The 17494-nt window shown below is 39.1% G+C and overlaps 1 protein-coding gene across 1 annotated transcript in view; it reads right to left on the bottom strand.

The window, feature by feature from the left end:
* LOC126153762 (uncharacterized protein C18orf63-like) overlaps positions 1–16672 on the bottom strand; it is a 183427-nt gene extending 166755 nt beyond the window's left edge. The window contains exons 1-2 of the mRNA XM_049916092.1: positions 16497–16672; positions 4268–4403 (exon numbers count right to left, since the gene is read on the bottom strand). Coding sequence (XP_049772049.1) covers positions 4268–4403; positions 16497–16672 — 312 coding nt within the window. The remainder of the gene's footprint in view (positions 1–4267; positions 4404–16496) is intronic.
* Positions 16673–17494: the final 822 nt, after the last annotated feature.

The following is a 17494-nucleotide window of genomic DNA, read 5'->3' as shown; positions in this document are numbered from 1 at the left end:
AAGCAAATTGAAGAGGAATCCTTATTTAAACAGACTGAATGGGCAGCAGAGGATGAGCATGATGTGCCCATGCTGGGAGTAAATATTAGAGAAGGAGAGAGAATAAGAAAGAGATGGGAAAAGGGAGTCCACGTATCATATAAGGAAGTATCTTCCGAAGATAATTAAAAGAGGGAAGGCGAGACGTATTCGTCGTAAGAATCGCCGAATAATGAAGTTGTGGAAGATGCCTGTCATGCCTATGGCTGTTGGGAAATTGACTATGTATCATACTGATCTAAGAATCACAAAGAGAAGTATGAACAGTGAGAAACTAATAAGTAAGTTCTATCACTTATATGAAGGACCTTTTGTAATAACCAGAATGTCTCATCTGAAAACAGCAGTATTAGCTGACCCAACAGTGGGAAGGGAGAAATAAGAGACTTCAGACATTTGGTTGAAGGAAATAGGATATCGGAAGCTTTCATAGGGGTGATGGACAATGTGTCAGTGTTGATTATTTACTATCTTTTGGTGCAAAAAATTGATTTTTTTAAAATTGCATTTTTGATCCATAAAAGTGTTTAGAATCCACCCCTGAAACGGTTTTTCTGAATATGGAATGGAAATGTTTCTTATTCACAATTGAACAAAAAAATGCACCTGCCTGAAATCGGCCTTTTCCACACACCAGCTTTTTCTTTCGGAGGAAGAGTTATTGTACCAGTGCTTGGGAGGAAATGAAAGTTTGAACGCATGTGTTTGGAATTTAGCCCCCAATTATTTGCATTCTGGTGCAAAGACTGTGGAGATTGCGAATTTCCTGGCAGTGAGCAGCTTCAACAAAGGGTATTCAGCAATTCTGAAGACCATAACAATGATGGACATCACCCTGGAACTCTATTCGACTCAGTTCGCCAAGCATTTGGACGACCACCAGATTCAAGCGACTGAAAACCGCTTGTCACCGGCCATACGAGCGGCTCTGGAGCAGTGCAGGATGGCCCAGATCGAGCAAAACACCCTCTATGAGGAAGAGGAAGGACTAGTTTATGGACCCGGAATAGCAGATTGAATGTAAGTTGCATAATATTGCATTTATATGTAGTCAAAACTTCAAATGCGTTTTTCTTGAAATGGCTTTTTTAAACGCGCGGTATGGTAACTTCAAATCGACTGAACTGATTGGCAAGATTCTTTGTTTCCGGCGAAACTAACTAAATTGTCCAGGAGTTGTACCACTTTTATTAAACGATGAAAAAACCCTATTATTTTTTCAAATGGCTGCCATTTTGTTTCCTATGGTCCAAATAGCTTAATCGAGGTAAAACTAAAGAATCTTATATACTTCGCTAATGTCAACTAAATTTTGATTTCAGACGAGCCGGCTGACCTGTGACATACTGCGTGTGGAGGTCTACATCGAAATTTTGTTTTGTTCCAACAGCACTTCCGCCTTTGCTCTTCATCATTTCCGGTCAAAAAAATTTCAGTTTGTAGAGGAAATAGCAATAAACATTTTGACCAAATTTGACATTGATATCTGTAACACATCCCGAGAAATAAAATCTCAAAGAACATGCTTTTTCAGGCCAAAGATAGTAAACCTCCCCTTAAGAGGGGAACTAGATGATAATGTTCTGGGTATTAGTCAAAGAAATATATGATATTAGGTGAATTGTAGGAGTACCATTTCAGTATGGCCTGTACAGCAAGTTCAGGGATGAGTATGACTGCTAATCAAGTGAGGAGGGCAAAGCACTCCCCTCACAGCAGATGTCTTCTCTTCCCATTATGAATGGAAGGCAAGAAGGGTATTTTTGGGGGCAATCCTGGATCTTGTGGTTCAGAGAGACTGTAAGATTAATGGTGTCACTCCGGCCATCCTCTAAGAGAGCCAGGTTTGTTATTGGGTTACCAAGTTCCTGAGTGTAGTCCTAACTTTTGATGTGAAACAATATGGCAAATAACGGAAATCTAAAGCACTACAATTATTATAAGTTTGATTACGGTGTAAAGTATTTCTGCTCCTTTCAAGAAGTTAAAAATGTCTGAGTTTTCAGAGCCTTCTAGAGGAAAGTAACTGTAAACAAAATAAATATCTTAAGATTTGGACATGAATAACTGCCCAGAAAGTGGGAATTCATGTTATCACAGACATACTAAATGGATTAATTAGGGTTACTTTGTTTAAAACAATTACAGGAATTCTGATAATGTGTGCAGCACTTAGTAACTTGTGAAGTGACTAGACCTAGAGTGCTATTATTCGACAATGGTGACCCACTGAATGTTCCATATCTACATTTATTCAAACTAATGCGACAATATGTTGTATTTGCATGTATAGCGAACTGTACTAGACAGAGTAACTAACAGTTTTAGAGTAAAAGGTAGTAACAGGCGAGTAGCTTCTGTACTCAGAGCAGCTCTGTAGGGAAGTTTTTAGTTGAAATGGTGGGTAATATGTCAGTTAGAAGCTACGTTTTGCCCTTCAAAAGTACAAGGGACCATATAATTATAAGGATATCATGACTCATATTAAGTAGATACACACACACACACACACACACACACACACACACACACACACACACACACACACACACACACACACTGAGACTTGCTGACTATGTAAAATAGAGAATTTAGTTTAGGAATGATCTGTAAACTGTGCATGTAGCATTTCCAAAATGTATACTGGATTATTATGAATCAGTGTACAGTAAGAAATAACAGATGGTTCTGTTGTAGTAAGTAGTTTAAGAAACTGGAAGTATTATGAACATTGACAGGATTACCCAGTTATAAGGGTGGCAGATGTATGGATACAGAATAATTTTATAGTTTTGGGATGGATAAGTAGAATGCCTACCCTCAACATTTTAAATAATTGAGCAATTATGCTCAGTGATATGTAGGATTTGTTAGAATGAATTACTTATGCCTTTAACACTATTCTCCATTTGGTTTGTGAATTCTTTTACGTTCAAGATGCTCCAGCGAGATCTTGTGGCAACATGAAACTGCCATCTAACCAGTTTACATCACTGCAAGTATATATCTTGGAGTCTGCTGCCCCATGCACTGTGCCACGGTGGCCCTCCTGCAGTAAGTTCCATGGTACTGTGCTTCCCAAGAATGAAGAGCTTCTCTGAGATGATGTGAGACACACAAGAAGTGAGAGTTATTAATAAGACTTCAAATAGTAAGGACATAATTGGACAACTGTAAAAGGCTATGTTAAATCTGGATATCCAATTAACAAATTTGTTGCTTGTGATACACGTATCCTCTTTACTTACTCCAATAGTGACTGATTAGTTAGTACTAGGGAAGATTGATTTCAGAGTGAGGTTCCAATAAAAGAATTTCAATCTCACGGTCAAAAATGTCGACAGGAAGTCTGCAAAGGACGTGTGGCAGTCCATCAAGCACCCCAACCATGCTCAAAAGAAGAAAAAACCAATGCCCTGAATGTTCTGCAGATATAAGGCTGGATGGAATAGCCCAATACCCTGCAAAAAAGGAATATTACAATCCCCCTAGGTGGAGGGATACAAACTATAAAACAAGAAACAGTTTGCCAAGAATGTATGGAGTTCTTCCACAGTAAATAATGTGAATAATTTCTTGTTGGCTGAATTTATAACCTTTCTTGGTTTCTTTATGTCTTGTACCATGGTTACACTCATTTTACCTGATTGGCACCATGTACACAAATGTGGTCATTTCTTATTTTCACAGCTGAAGATTAAAATTGCTACATTTATACCAAAAATATATTTTTACTGACTTCCTAATATCTGAGATACTTACAAAATAATTTTGTGAACTGAAATTATTAAAAAATTCATCGCTGAAGAGGTTAAACTCAGAACCTTTGGTGGGTTTTCTTAACTGAGAAATCTGACTTTGAGTCCATGTAACATATGAGTAGGGTGTAATAACAAAATGCATATGTACTTGTAAATTAAGTGGTGGTTCAGCTCTCCTATAATGCCAACAATTCTGATGTACTGATCAGATTAACAAATACTTTTAAGTACATATATAACAATGAAGATTGAAGGTCATACATATTGCAGCAATGAAAACCATGTCCAATTGAGGGAACATAAGATCAAAGTAGAACACTGAAACAGGGGCAGCTGACAAAAGCTGCCAATAATACAGTGCCCATCTAAATAAGACAGACTACACAAGTAAGTTAGACAATTTTGTCAGTGCTATGGTGTCAAGAATGAGCAACGTGAATGATTAATAGAAAAGAGCTTTAGCTTACAATTAATCCAAACTTCTGTAGGTGAATATCAAGTCTGCCTGCTGCTTTATTTCCTTTGGTTGTAATAACATAAATCCAGCCTTGTGAACCAAGTACAGGAGAGGCAATTATTTCAGGTAGTGAAAATATAAGTTGCCTGAAAGAATATATAAATTAAATAAAGTAACTAATAAAGTCATATTGGTATTGGCAATCATATAATGACAACAGTGAATAATTCAAAACAACATACTGCATAATAAAGAACAGGATAAATACTTTCCCAGAGTTACTCACATTTCTTATTTTGTTACATTATTGTGTTGCAAAAATTCTTCATTTAGGGATCTCTGTTAATAGAAAGCTGTGTGTCTCCAAGAGAGGGGAATCTTATTTTCAGGTACAACAGGATATAACTGATAAAATTTCATGAATATGATCACATTTTCTGTGTACAACCTCCAACACAATGTCAAAAGGCATACTTTTCCTTACTTATGAGCTTTGTGCATGCTATTCTGTAGAAAGATGGTGTGGTGAGTACATCAAACTTTGTTTTCAGTGAAACATGAAGCAGGATTATTGTGCAGTAATTTTAAAAGCAGTAAGTACACACATACACCTTCACACATGATCTGACAGACATCTGTGAAAAGGAACAATCGTATATGCAGCTCCCAAATGCAAAAAATATTTTTTGCTGTTGACAGATGTATAATAGAGGATCCTTTGTACTAGGCAGAATAAAGGGAACCACATTGCAGCTAGTCTGTGGAAAGAAGAGCGTTTAGTACATATGGTAAAGGAAGAACCACAGACAAGAATATGTCAAATACAGTATGGAACTCGTAGATTTTTAAGCACACCCTTAAGGAAACAATTTACCATCCATATCATATGTACAGCACCATCAAAATCTTGTGCCTGCTGACTATCAAAAACATGAACTTCTGGAGAGGCATAAAACAAGCATGTATTGATTTATTTATTTTATTTATTTATTTACTGTTCCGTGGGACCACATTAAGGAGAAGTCTCCATGGTCATGGAACGAGTCAACACATGAAATTATAACACGATTGTAGAAACAGATAAAATGAAATATAAGAAACATATTCAGGCGACACGTCATTAGTTTAAATAAAGAAAATCAAGAATGTAACACTGGAATTTGCTTAATTTTTTAGCTCTTCCAGGAGCTCCTCGACAGAATAGGAGTGAGCCATGAGGAAACTCTTCAGTTTAGACTTAAAAGCGTTTGGGCTACTGCTAAGATTTTTGAGTTCTTGTGGTAGCTTATTGAAAATGGATGCAGCAGAATACTGCACTCCTTTCTGCACAAGAGTCAAGGAAGTGCATTCCACATGGAGATTTGATTTCTGCCTAGTATTAAATGAGTGAAAACTGCTAACTTTTGGGAATAAGCTAATATTGCTAACAGCAAATGACATTAAAAAAATATATATACTGTGAGGGCAATGTCAGAATTCCCAGACTATTGAATAGGGGTCGACAAGAGGTTCTCGAACTTACACTACACATAGCTCGAACAGCCCGTTTTTGAGCCAAAAATACCCTTTTTGAATCAGAACTACCCCAAAAAATAATACCATATGACATAAGCGTATGAAAATATGCGAAGTAGACTACTTTTCGTGTTGAAATGTCACTTATTTCAGATACTGTTCTAATGGTAAATAAAGCGGCATTTAGTTTCTGAACAAGATCCTGAACATGGGCTTTCCACAACAGCTCCGTCTCGCTTATAACATGCCCATTCTGTCTGATTAAAATATCAGTTCTTGTTGAATTGTGAGTTAGAAACTGTAAAAACTGAGTCTTACTGTGATTTAGCATCAAATTATTTTCCACAAGCCACGAACTTATTTCATGAACTACATTATATGATAATGTTTCAATATTACACACAAGATCCTTCACTACCAAGCTGGTGTCATCAGCAAACAGAAATATTTTTGAATCACCTGTAATACTAGAAGGCATATCATTTATATAAATAAGAAACAGCAGTGGCCCCAGCACTGATCCTTGGGGACTGCCCCATTTAACAGTGCCCCATTGGGACTGAACATCATTACCACTCTCAATATTGCGGAGAATTACCTTCTGCTTTCTGTTCTTATAGTAAGAGGCGAACCAATTGTAAGCTACTCCCCTTACTCCATAATGTTCCAACTTCTGCAGTAATATTTTGTGGTCAACACAGTCAAAAGCCTTCGTTAAATCAAAGAAAACACCTAACGTTCGCAACCTTTTATTTAATCCGTCCAAAACCTCACAGAGAAAAGAGACTATAGCATTTTCAGTTGTTAAGCCATTTCTAAAACCAAACTGTACATTTGACAGCAAATTATGTGAATTTAAATGCTGCAGTAACCTTGTATATACAACCCTCTCGATAACTTTAGCAAACACCGATGGCATAGAAATAGGTCTATAATTATCAACATTATCCCTGTCTCCCTTTTTATAAAGTAGCTTCACTACCGAGTACTTTAATCGGTCAGGAAACCGACCACTCCTAAAGGAAAAGTTACAGATATGGCTAAGTACTGGGCTAACATACATGGAACAATACTTCAGTATTCTGCTAGATACCCCGTCATATCCATGAGAGTTCTTGCTCTTTAGTGATTTAATTATTAACTCAATCTCCCTCTTGTCAGTATCATGGAGGAACATTTCAGGTAACAGTCTCGGAACACTTTTTTCTACGAGCACTATAAGATTCCCTGTTGGGACTAGGTTTCTATATAGTTCACCTGCTATATTCAGAAAGTGATTATTAAATACTGTACACATATGCGACTTATCAGTAACACGGACATTCCCACTACGCACTGATTCTATATCCTCGACCTGTCTCTGCAGACCAGCCACTTCCTTTACGACTGACCATATGGTTTTAATTTTATCCTGAGACTTAGCTATTCTATCTGCATACCACATACTTTTTGCCTCCCTAATAACTTTTTTAAGCACCTTACAATACTGCTTGTAATGGGCTACTGCATTTAGATTGTGACTGTTTCTAACGTTTTGATATAATTGCCACTTTGTTCTACAAGATATTCTTATACCTTTAGTCAGCCACCCAAGCTGCATGTTTGTGCTAGTACCCTGTTTTGAACGTTCTAACGGAAAGCAACTTTCAAAGAGCACGAGAAAAGTCTTGAGGAAAGCATTATATTTATTGTCTACTGTATCAGCACTATAAACATCTTGCCACTCTTGTTCCTTGATAAGGTTTACAAAAGTCTCTACAGCAACTGGATCAGCTTTCCTAAAAAGTTGGTAACTATATTTAACCTGTGTTGCAGCACAAAAATCTTTTAGACTTAAAATTTGTGCATCATGATCTGAAAGGCCATTCACCATTTTGCTAACAGAATGCCCTTCTAGTAATGACGAATGAACAAAAATATTGTCTATGGTTGTTCTACTGTTCCCTTGCACTCTCGTTGGAAAGAATACGGTTTGCATAAGATTATATGAATTAAGGAGGTCTACCAGCATCCTTTTCCTTGCACAATCACTTATACAATTTATATTGAAGTCACCATATATAACTAACTTTTTGTATTTCCTATAAAGTGAACCAAGAACCTCCTCTAGCTTTAGCAAAAACATTGTGAAATCGGAGTCTGGGGATCTATAAATAACAACAGTAAGAAGTTTAGCTCCACTACTAGAGATTCCTCTCCACTAGACTCTGACAGTTGGTCAAATCTATTACAAACACCAACAGTAAAACTATCTGAAAATCTCCTTCTCCTAGCAGATCTCTTGCCAACAGCCGACTCCAGAAAAAGTCCAATTAACTAAAATGTAACCACTTTCCCATGGGGCATATGGACGCACAACACTCACATCTAGTCAATGAGAATCCTGCATGCCCTTTTAGAAGAAAACCATAAAGAACCATTGCCAGTAAATATCTGGAGCTGTATTATTTGTAACATCCACTAACCTTGATTTTTCAGCATAGATTGTCTAACATTACTACAGGATAAATTACCAAAACTGCAGGAGACATCTAGTTTGCTACATGACTGAATATGTAGTTCATACAAGATAATATTCCTGCACTACTTTTGGCAACAACTGAGTTCTTTGGGGTGGACCTGTGTCATGGCCTCCAATCTCCAGCCCTAAATCCATCACATTATTTTTATGGAGCTACTTTGAAGTGCTGTGTATGAGACAGAAGTAGTAGATGCTGCTAAACTGCATGGAAGGATGCATGAAGCATTTGTGTTAGTTCACAAATGTACGAAGGTATGTCAACATGAACAAAGATTCTCACAGAAAAAAGGAAAGATTCAGAAATTCTACTAATCAATTATAAAATAGTATCATGAGTAACTCAAGATGGTAGTACCATCTTAGGTAAAAATTTCATATAACAAAAATAAATTAAACAAAAAAATGTCTACTCTGTTGTAAGTGAATTGTTAAGTGATGACACAGTAAATCACATTACCTAACTTGTAAAATTATGGTTAATGTTGTCATTGTTGAGATTATTAGGTACTGAACATATGATAGAACAAGGATGGTGAAGGAAATTGACTTTGTCCATTTCAAAGGAGCCATACCAAAATTCACTTTATCTGATTTCGGCAGAAAACCTACATCTGCATGGCCAGATTCGGATTTGAATGTCACTCACTATGTTTACGTGTGATACATCTTCTGAAAGATGAAAACTGCATTGCGGAAATTGTTCTACCTGTCGTGTTTACATGTTAAGGTCTGAAACAGATTTGCTAGCCCGGTTACATATGGCACCTGGAAAACAGCTGTTACAGTTCATGATTTAGTCAGCACAATCCTTTCAATAAGACAAAATGTAGACAGCTTCAGTCTAGTATTTCTGCTTATCCTTCACTATACAAAAAGCCAATCTGTCCTTATCAGCCAAAAATCTTTAAAAACAAGATGAAACCTGACAGCCCAGGCACGTTTCAAAACCATTAGCATCTACATGGAAGCAAAAATTGATTGCGCGACTGGAAAACCAGCAACCAAAAGTGAATTTCCAGAATCGATTTTGAAGTGACCATCCAGAAGCAGTATTGGGAAATTGGTCTATAAGTCTGGTTTTGGGAGCCCCATGTAAACAGGGTGACTATCCCTGACTGTAAGCCTAGTGTCTTAAACTTGTACCATCTTGTTGAGTACATAACTTGGTTGGCTATGAAGCTCAGGACTAACTACAGAAAACAATGAGGATGTTAAATAGGAAACACCAAATGACTCTAGTAAAAGTTTGAAAAATATTAGCAGGAGTGAAGTTTACTGTTCTGACCACAAGAACATACAAATACTAACACACATGTAACTTTTTTACATCTACAATATTTGTACAAGAAGACACTTGCCACAGAGTGGCTGCACTACTGGTCTGATAAACATCGGCCAGATGTCAACATATGACAGAGAGTGACGTTGGCTGGGTCCAACTCTGTAAGCCACTGGCGGGCTGGCAGAGTGCACTGTGGGGAGGCTGCATGTGCATCCAAGAGTGACGCCCTCTACCAGTGTTAGTGTCTTCTGTCTTTTGTGGTGCGCCATACAACTGCGCACTCGGATCACGGGTGTGGGATCTACATGGATCACTAAGCCCCTCTGCTGTTCGTGGTGGAGCATTGCTGTTTCCCTGGGTATGGTGCGATGGCTGCAATGTGGAGACAGCATCACCCATGTACATGGATGTCCTGGAGGTGAGAGAAACTACTAGTCGCTGAAGACCTTAGAATATGTGCAAAAGTGGCCGGTGCGTGGAGTGTACTGATGCACCCATGCCTGAGGATGAGACGACAGTATTGGTGATGGACAGTCCAAGTTCGGATCCTGGTGACAGCTGGCGGTGGTGTTGAAAGTGGAGGCAACTTCGGCACGTGCCAAGCCCATGCAGAAGGCATAAAACCAGCAAGGGGCATGTCCACTGGCTGAAGGGGCACTGGAGCTGTTTCTTGAGGCTGTGAAGTCACACAGGCACTGATGCAGGATGAAGATGAGGTTGGAACACCAGCAGATAGGTGGCACCTAGCGATTGGGGCACTGGTGAAGGTTGTTGTGTGGCCAGCACATGGGGGGAGGGTGCTATCCAGAATCGCAGCTGATTTCGATGATGCTGGATCTCCAGCCTCCAGTCCAGAGGGGGTAGAATGGTGGCTGTTCTGATGCACGATGACTGCCAGTAACCAGTGGGGCACTGACCAAAACCATGCAACTAGACTGCCATCGCTGGCAGGTAACTTTGTACAGTGGGACACAATGATGGGTGAGGTCCCAGATGGAGGAGGTGGAGCAGTGTCCGTGGCTTGTGCCTGTGAAGGAGCTTGTCAGGGCTACAAGAACCAATAGGAGTCACCCAGTAGGCTGTGAGAAAAAAACTGTAATGCCTCCTCTGCATGGAAGTCTTGCAGATATTTTTTCATCTGAGTGTTAAACACGTGAACTATGCACTCAGGATCCCCCTTAGATTGGGGGAGAAAGGGAGGGGAGCAAACGTGGCAAACGCCTAATCACACACAGAAACCATGAAATGCCTGAGGCAGGAACTGATGTCTGTTGTCAGAAACTAGAGTAACCACGAGAAATTTCAAAGAAAAAATTTCCAAAAGAGCCTCAGTAGCGACTTTGGTAGTGGCTGAGGAGCACCGGACCACATATGGAAAACGAGAAAACATGTCAATGACAAACAGCCAAAACACATCCAGAAATGGACCCACAAAATCCACATGGATGTGTTCCCAGGGCTGGGTTCCTGGAGGCTGTGGAGAGGATGAAGCCTTGATTAGCACACTGGGGACCTGCAGCAGCCAAATGCTCCAGCTCTCAGTCAATGCCAGGCCAGTAAACATGTCCGCGAGCCTGTAGCAGATCCATAATCACCCTGACAAGACTTGCCAGTGGTTGGGTGCCCTACCATGATATGGTGTGCACCTGTTACTCAAGAGAGGGTTGGAAAAAATTGGACTTCTGCAGACTAAAATGCAGACCCAAGGCCTGGAGTTTTTGGAAAAGGACCCAGAGATTGTACAAGTACTGCTTGTAGTATGTCCAGTAATGACAATGTCATTCAGGTAGTTGAAAAGCAAATGTGACCTGTTCCAAATAGTGATGAAAAATTGTGGGGCACTCGCCACACCAGACAACTGTTGGTATTGATACAGGCCGGAAGGTTTATTAAGTACCATGATATGCTTGTACTCCTCATCTAAGGGTAACTGGCAATATGCTTTGGAAAGATCAAGTTTGGAGAAGAACTGACACCCTGCTAAGGACGTGAACAACTCGTCTGGGCCTGACTTTGGATGTGTGTAGATTACAGGCTATGAATTCAGGGTGGCCTTAAAATAGCTGCAAAATCACAGTTTACCAGAGGTTTTCCTCACCACGAAAAGGGGTGTGACCCATTCACTAGAGAAAATGGGAACTACAGCCATGAGAGATTCAGTCAGTCTTGGCTTGAAAGAGCACAGCTATAGGAATGTGCCAAGCAAGAAAAAAATCTAGGATGAGCTGACTGCTTCAAGATTATGTGAGGTTGAAAGTCTGCATCACACCCTAGGCCTTCTACAAAGATATCCTGAAATTTTAAGCACATTCCAATAACTGACAGAGGATTTGGTCAGATACCAACTTTATGGAGTCCGTGACTGAAAAGCTAATGAGTTGAAAGGCATCAAACCCAGAAAGGTTTGCTGAACTAGCATCGTGGATGACAATATAGGTAACAGGCTGAATCACTAACAAATAAGTAACAATAGACATGAAGTGCCAACCAAGGGAATTTGCTGCATACCATATCCCTGTAAGTGCCTGTTTACTGGCAACAGTGGTGGAGAGCCAAGTTCTGAATACATTTGGGCATTAAACAGGGAAACTGCCACAAACTGCCACCCGGTGTCTACCTGCTGGTGCAGCTGTTGTGAGAGAACCATAATGCTGATAAACAGTTTGTTGGAATCCTGACCGGGAACTGGTCCTCTGTATGACACTTGCTGGATATCTGTATCCATGTTCTCTGATGCTGCGTTCTATGCATTTGAGCTGCACACTACTGCAATGTGGCTTTTCTTTCGACACTTGTGACATGTCGTCCAACTCTGGAGACACTTTGGTCTATGAAGTTGAGAGTAACAAGATGTACACAATGGCAACAGGAAGCAGTGGCTGTAACGCTCTTTACGAGCTGTGCAGAAGCCGCCAGATCAGCCGGTTAACACCGTCATGACATCGTCCTCCCTGGATGCAGCCGGATCTCCCAGTACCTCATTGCACCATGCTTCCAGCTGCTGAACAACAACTTGTGAAACCTCATATGTGTGGGCAATGGGGAAATCCTCTTTGAGGGAGGGGTTTTCTAATTGGAAGGCTTCCTTATTCGAGGCACAGTGATTGATAAAATCGCGAACCATGATGTCTGCATACAGCTCTTTTCACTTGGCTATGACAAAATGGCACTTGCGACTGAGGTCGTGGAGGGTTGCAGCCCAGGCACAATAAGACTGATGGGGCTGCTTCTTGCATTGGTAGAATTCAACACTAGCAGCCATGGCATGCACATGGTAGTGATAACAGGAACACAATAACGAGCATAAATTGTCAAACAACAATGAGGAATGTTCCTGCAACAGGGCCAACTAGTGCAGCACCTGATACAAGGCATGAGAAATCAATGACAAAAACAGTGCACAGTGCACAATGGGGAAGGCAAGAAAATGGTGGTGTTTGTATGATTCCCAATCTCCTGCCACCTTGTCAAATGGCAGGAACATAAGAAGATACACAGCCGAAGACAAAGGAGGAGAGAGAAACACTTGCTTGGCCTGTTGCAAGACCATAAGAAGTTCCATCTCTCATTGCATCAATGTTTTAAGCAGAGACTCCATTTCACAACAAGATGCGAAAAGCAACCACACAATGAGGCATATGAAAAAATGACCCTACTAGTCGCAAATGTGTTCTGACCACAAGAACATTCAGATAATAACAAACACAAGATTTTACTATGCCTAGAATACTTGTATGAAGAGACTCTTCTCAGGGACTGACTCCACTACTAGCCTGATAAACAGAGATCAAATGTCAACATACGAGTGACAGTGAGGCTGGCCAGGCCGAATTCTATAAGTCGTCAGCTGGCCAGTAGAGTGCACGGCAGAGAGGCTGCACGCACATCCAAGAGGGCACTCTCTGCTGTTCCTAGCATCTTCTGACTTCTGTAGTGCACCATACAACTGTGCATCCAGATAGTGAGTGTGGAATCTACAAGTGTCACTGCATTTACAACAAACATAATGCGTGAACTAGTTTCAATATATTTCCTAGGACCACTGGACACATTTTTGATTTTTTTTTAAATATTACAAGTAGTACCAGCAATATTCAGAAAAAAAACATCTCTTGTGAAACAGACAGTTCAGATGATAAAGTAAAATCAGTTCAAAAATTTGAAGACAGAAGGACAGACAAAGAAATCACAAAAATTATTCTTTATGAATGAAAACCACACAACACTGGTGTAATATTCTACAATATTTATTGTTTATTTCACAAACTGGTTTTTGGCTGTTAATGGTGTAACAGCCAACAACCAGTTTGTGAAATGAATAATAAATATTGTAGAATATTATACTAGTGTTGTGTGTGTTATTATTCATAATGTATAAAAATTCTACCAAGAACAGACAGAACAGTTAATCAACGTGATGTCTTTCCTATTAACCTTCTGTATACCAAGTGGGGTACTGTGGGACCACAACATGACTAGTTCATTCTTTATAGCTGCTTGAATTAGTTTATATTTTTCAGACTATGTGATGTTGTTAAACTATCCCCATTAAACACTACCATTGTTGTAATTTTAAAGTAAATTTATCTATACAAAAAATAATAAGGAAATGTTTATTTGAATCCTTTGGAACTTTGCTTGGGATTCTGTGTGACAAGAATACACACATGTATAAACAACCATTGTAGAAAGTTATACTGGTGCAAGTGTGAAATGAATGTTTTAAATTTTATTGTACTGTTGTGTGTAATAAGTTCCAGTCAAATACTTTTCTCTGTTATTTGTTTTCTTCAGTTCTGACACTATAGCATATTTTGCTGCGAAACGTACATGTTGAAAACGCTAAAGTTACAGAATAAATATGATTTACACAATTAATGAGATCTAGAAGAAGTAATGCAAATAACAGAAGTAGAATTAGAACCAGGACATAGTGATGTGGAGTCTTTGTGTTCAGAAACAGAAGAAAATGTGGAAGATGTTGAAAATGTTATAGGAAAAAAAGCAACTGATGAGATTCAGATCTTGGAGGGACCTACAAATACAAGAAAAATGGAATGATATGACAATAAATGTATAAAAAACCAAGTAGGTATCAGAAACAGGTTATGTATTTTTTCTTAATCTAGCAGTCTCATAATGACTACCAGGAGCCTCTCTTCAGTTGTGGACTCTTGCATGTTGTTCATCACACCTAAAATAGCAGACAACGCTGTAAAATACACAAACAAAACAGCAGAGACAGTTTATAATTTACTGAATGTAACTCACTCTACTAACAAATGTAAGTTGATCCCTACAAGTACAACAGAAATGTCGGGTTTCGCAGGACTCCTTATAAGTGTGGGGGCACTAAAAGCTAAAACACAGCCACTTTTTATGTTATGATTCACAGACCCATTGTACAAAAGGAAAATATTCCCAGCTTTATTTTCGAGAAATCTGACAGAAGTGGAGCAAGATTAATCAGCTTTCATTAGGAAGTGTACTTAGTTCAGAGTCTTTCCCAAGAATGGGGGAGGGAGGGGGGCAGGGATGGGGGCAAGAGGAGTGGGGACAATGGATTTCCCTTAATCCCCTGTTAGGTTAATTTCAGATTGATCCTACTAATAACTACCAACAGCGGAAGAGTGACCCTTAATGTCAACACAATAAAAACACATACAACACTGACACAGTCAAATTTCAGCTTAATGACATCACTGTAAAGCTGGAAAGAAACAAAGGATTAACATAGAAATTGCTCAAACAAAACATGAACAGTTACCATGGAAATCTCTGTAAGATATTCCCTTATAAAGGTCTTTATTGAGCTGTCAACAGACATATTAAAAAATGAAACTCGTAATTTAATCCTTGTAGAATGAACAGAAAATTAAAACTGTATTTTATTAGTGACTCCTACTAATAATTATTTAATCACTTTGAGTCAATAGTTGAAAACAGCATAACTACTAACAATGTTCACTGCAAACATGTTCTTAGACTTCTGATGTAATAATATAACAAGTCGTAATGGATAAACTGCAACTACTTAATATCTTAGTAAGACTTCTATCACAGCAACTTTTCCCTGGTATTTAGACTGTGTCTCTTGACGCCTCTAAAGGGACTATCAGTACATAGCACTATATTGATTGTCAATACATGGTACTGAATTAAGTTACCACTGTGGCCTTCATTTATTATTATTGTGTAGGCCTATCCTGACTTGCCCCACATCCTGGTAAATAGGACTTTATCGACTGTTAATACAGAGTGCAGAATTTCACCACGGTTTCTATTTATTAATATGTAGGCGTGTCCTAACTTGCTCCAGATGCCTGAAACACCCCCCGCCCACGCAAGACGTAACAATTTAAGCACGTCGCTAATTTGTCTAAGCCGTAAGACATGACCCACCATATTCATTCAGCGGATAGCGGTACATCGACGGCTTCTTTTCAATCAAAACTCTCCATTATGGGCTGCTACTGTTGAGCAGTTGTTAGCTTCGCATGTTTGTCACCTACACCGCAACTGATGAATCACAGTGGCAAAGAAGTAGAATGCTAAAATCCTTTTAATTAAGTGAGTAACTCGATGCTAAATAAAATTTTAATGACACACGCGATCTATCCTATCGATTAAATTAATTTCGTGTTTACTGACATCCGTGTTCTATCGGAAATGTATACAGGCATCAGCTACAAGACGCACCACCTGCGCTTAAGGATGTCTCTACACAAATTATTCAATAATATGATGTGATTTAATGTGTACTTCGTAGCCGTCCTGTGAACAGATCTGGCGATGTTCGTTCTATGTTGCTGTCTTTTGATATCCAGTTTTCCGACTGTAGGATTATCGAGAAATCTGTTTATATAGTTTTAACAAGACTACCGACATTTATATCACTTATCAATGTTTGTATATGCTCACCTGCACTTCAGGATCTGCCACTGATAGTCAGATTTCGCGGAACTATCGCGCTTTTCCGAAACGTTGACCTTTGCAACTATGCAACAAAGGTCGGTAGGTTTCGGCACTGATGCAAAAACCACTACTCTGCTTCCGTTTTCTTCTTCGGGCTTCATTGAAAGTGATCTGACAGGCATTTGAGGATATTTGTAGCAATGACGATCCAACGGTCCAAATGTTATTTGTCGAATGTTTCGTACTTCGCGGGTTACTTCTATTGGGCATAAAAAGAAGAATGACCAAAGACACTATGCGAAAGATACAAATATTTATGAACGAATACACCTCTCGAAGGTGCGATTGTAGACACGTAACTTCGAATAACTGTTAGCCTAAAAATTTCGCTATGCATACACATTCAGAACAATGCAACTGTTCTTTTATTATGTAAGACTACGAAGTGGAATATAAAGCAAATCTGAGCTCTTGGGGGGTCTCTCAATGAATCCGTATATGAAGTAACGTAAAGGTAGCATCACTTACTTGTCTTCTATCACAACAGTATCAGAGATGCCATTTTATTTCGTCGATAACTGTAGTTTTTATTTGACAGTGCGACAGCCCAGGGAAATTATCTCAAAGAAGGTCATGCTGGCCAATAAATATGCGAATGCTGGAAATAATTTTAATCGATATTAGGCATCTCGAATAAGAGTTAAATCCGTTTGCGATGGCTTCTGGCTTGTGTTAAACTTTTAAGGGCCGAAAAACTACGAAGTCTTTGGATTTTGTACAATTTTTCGCTTGCAACTCGGAAACAATACAGCCTACAGAAAATTCTTAAGCTATCAAAACGAAAGAGCATAAAATTTCTTGTCGAATAAACTACTTAGAATCGGTTGAGCCGTTTAGCCAAAATCAATCGCAAACGATCAGCAATTTTAACCAACTTGGCCGATAATAAGTCTTGTTCATGTTCCAATGCCTTGTAACTCAGTGCCTACTTCATACAAAAATTT

This window comes from Schistocerca cancellata, chromosome 2 (genome assembly GCF_023864275.1).
Source record: "Schistocerca cancellata isolate TAMUIC-IGC-003103 chromosome 2, iqSchCanc2.1, whole genome shotgun sequence".
Lineage (NCBI taxonomy): Eukaryota > Metazoa > Arthropoda > Insecta > Orthoptera > Acrididae > Schistocerca > Schistocerca cancellata.
This window is presented reverse-complemented; position numbering and strand designations above follow the sequence as displayed.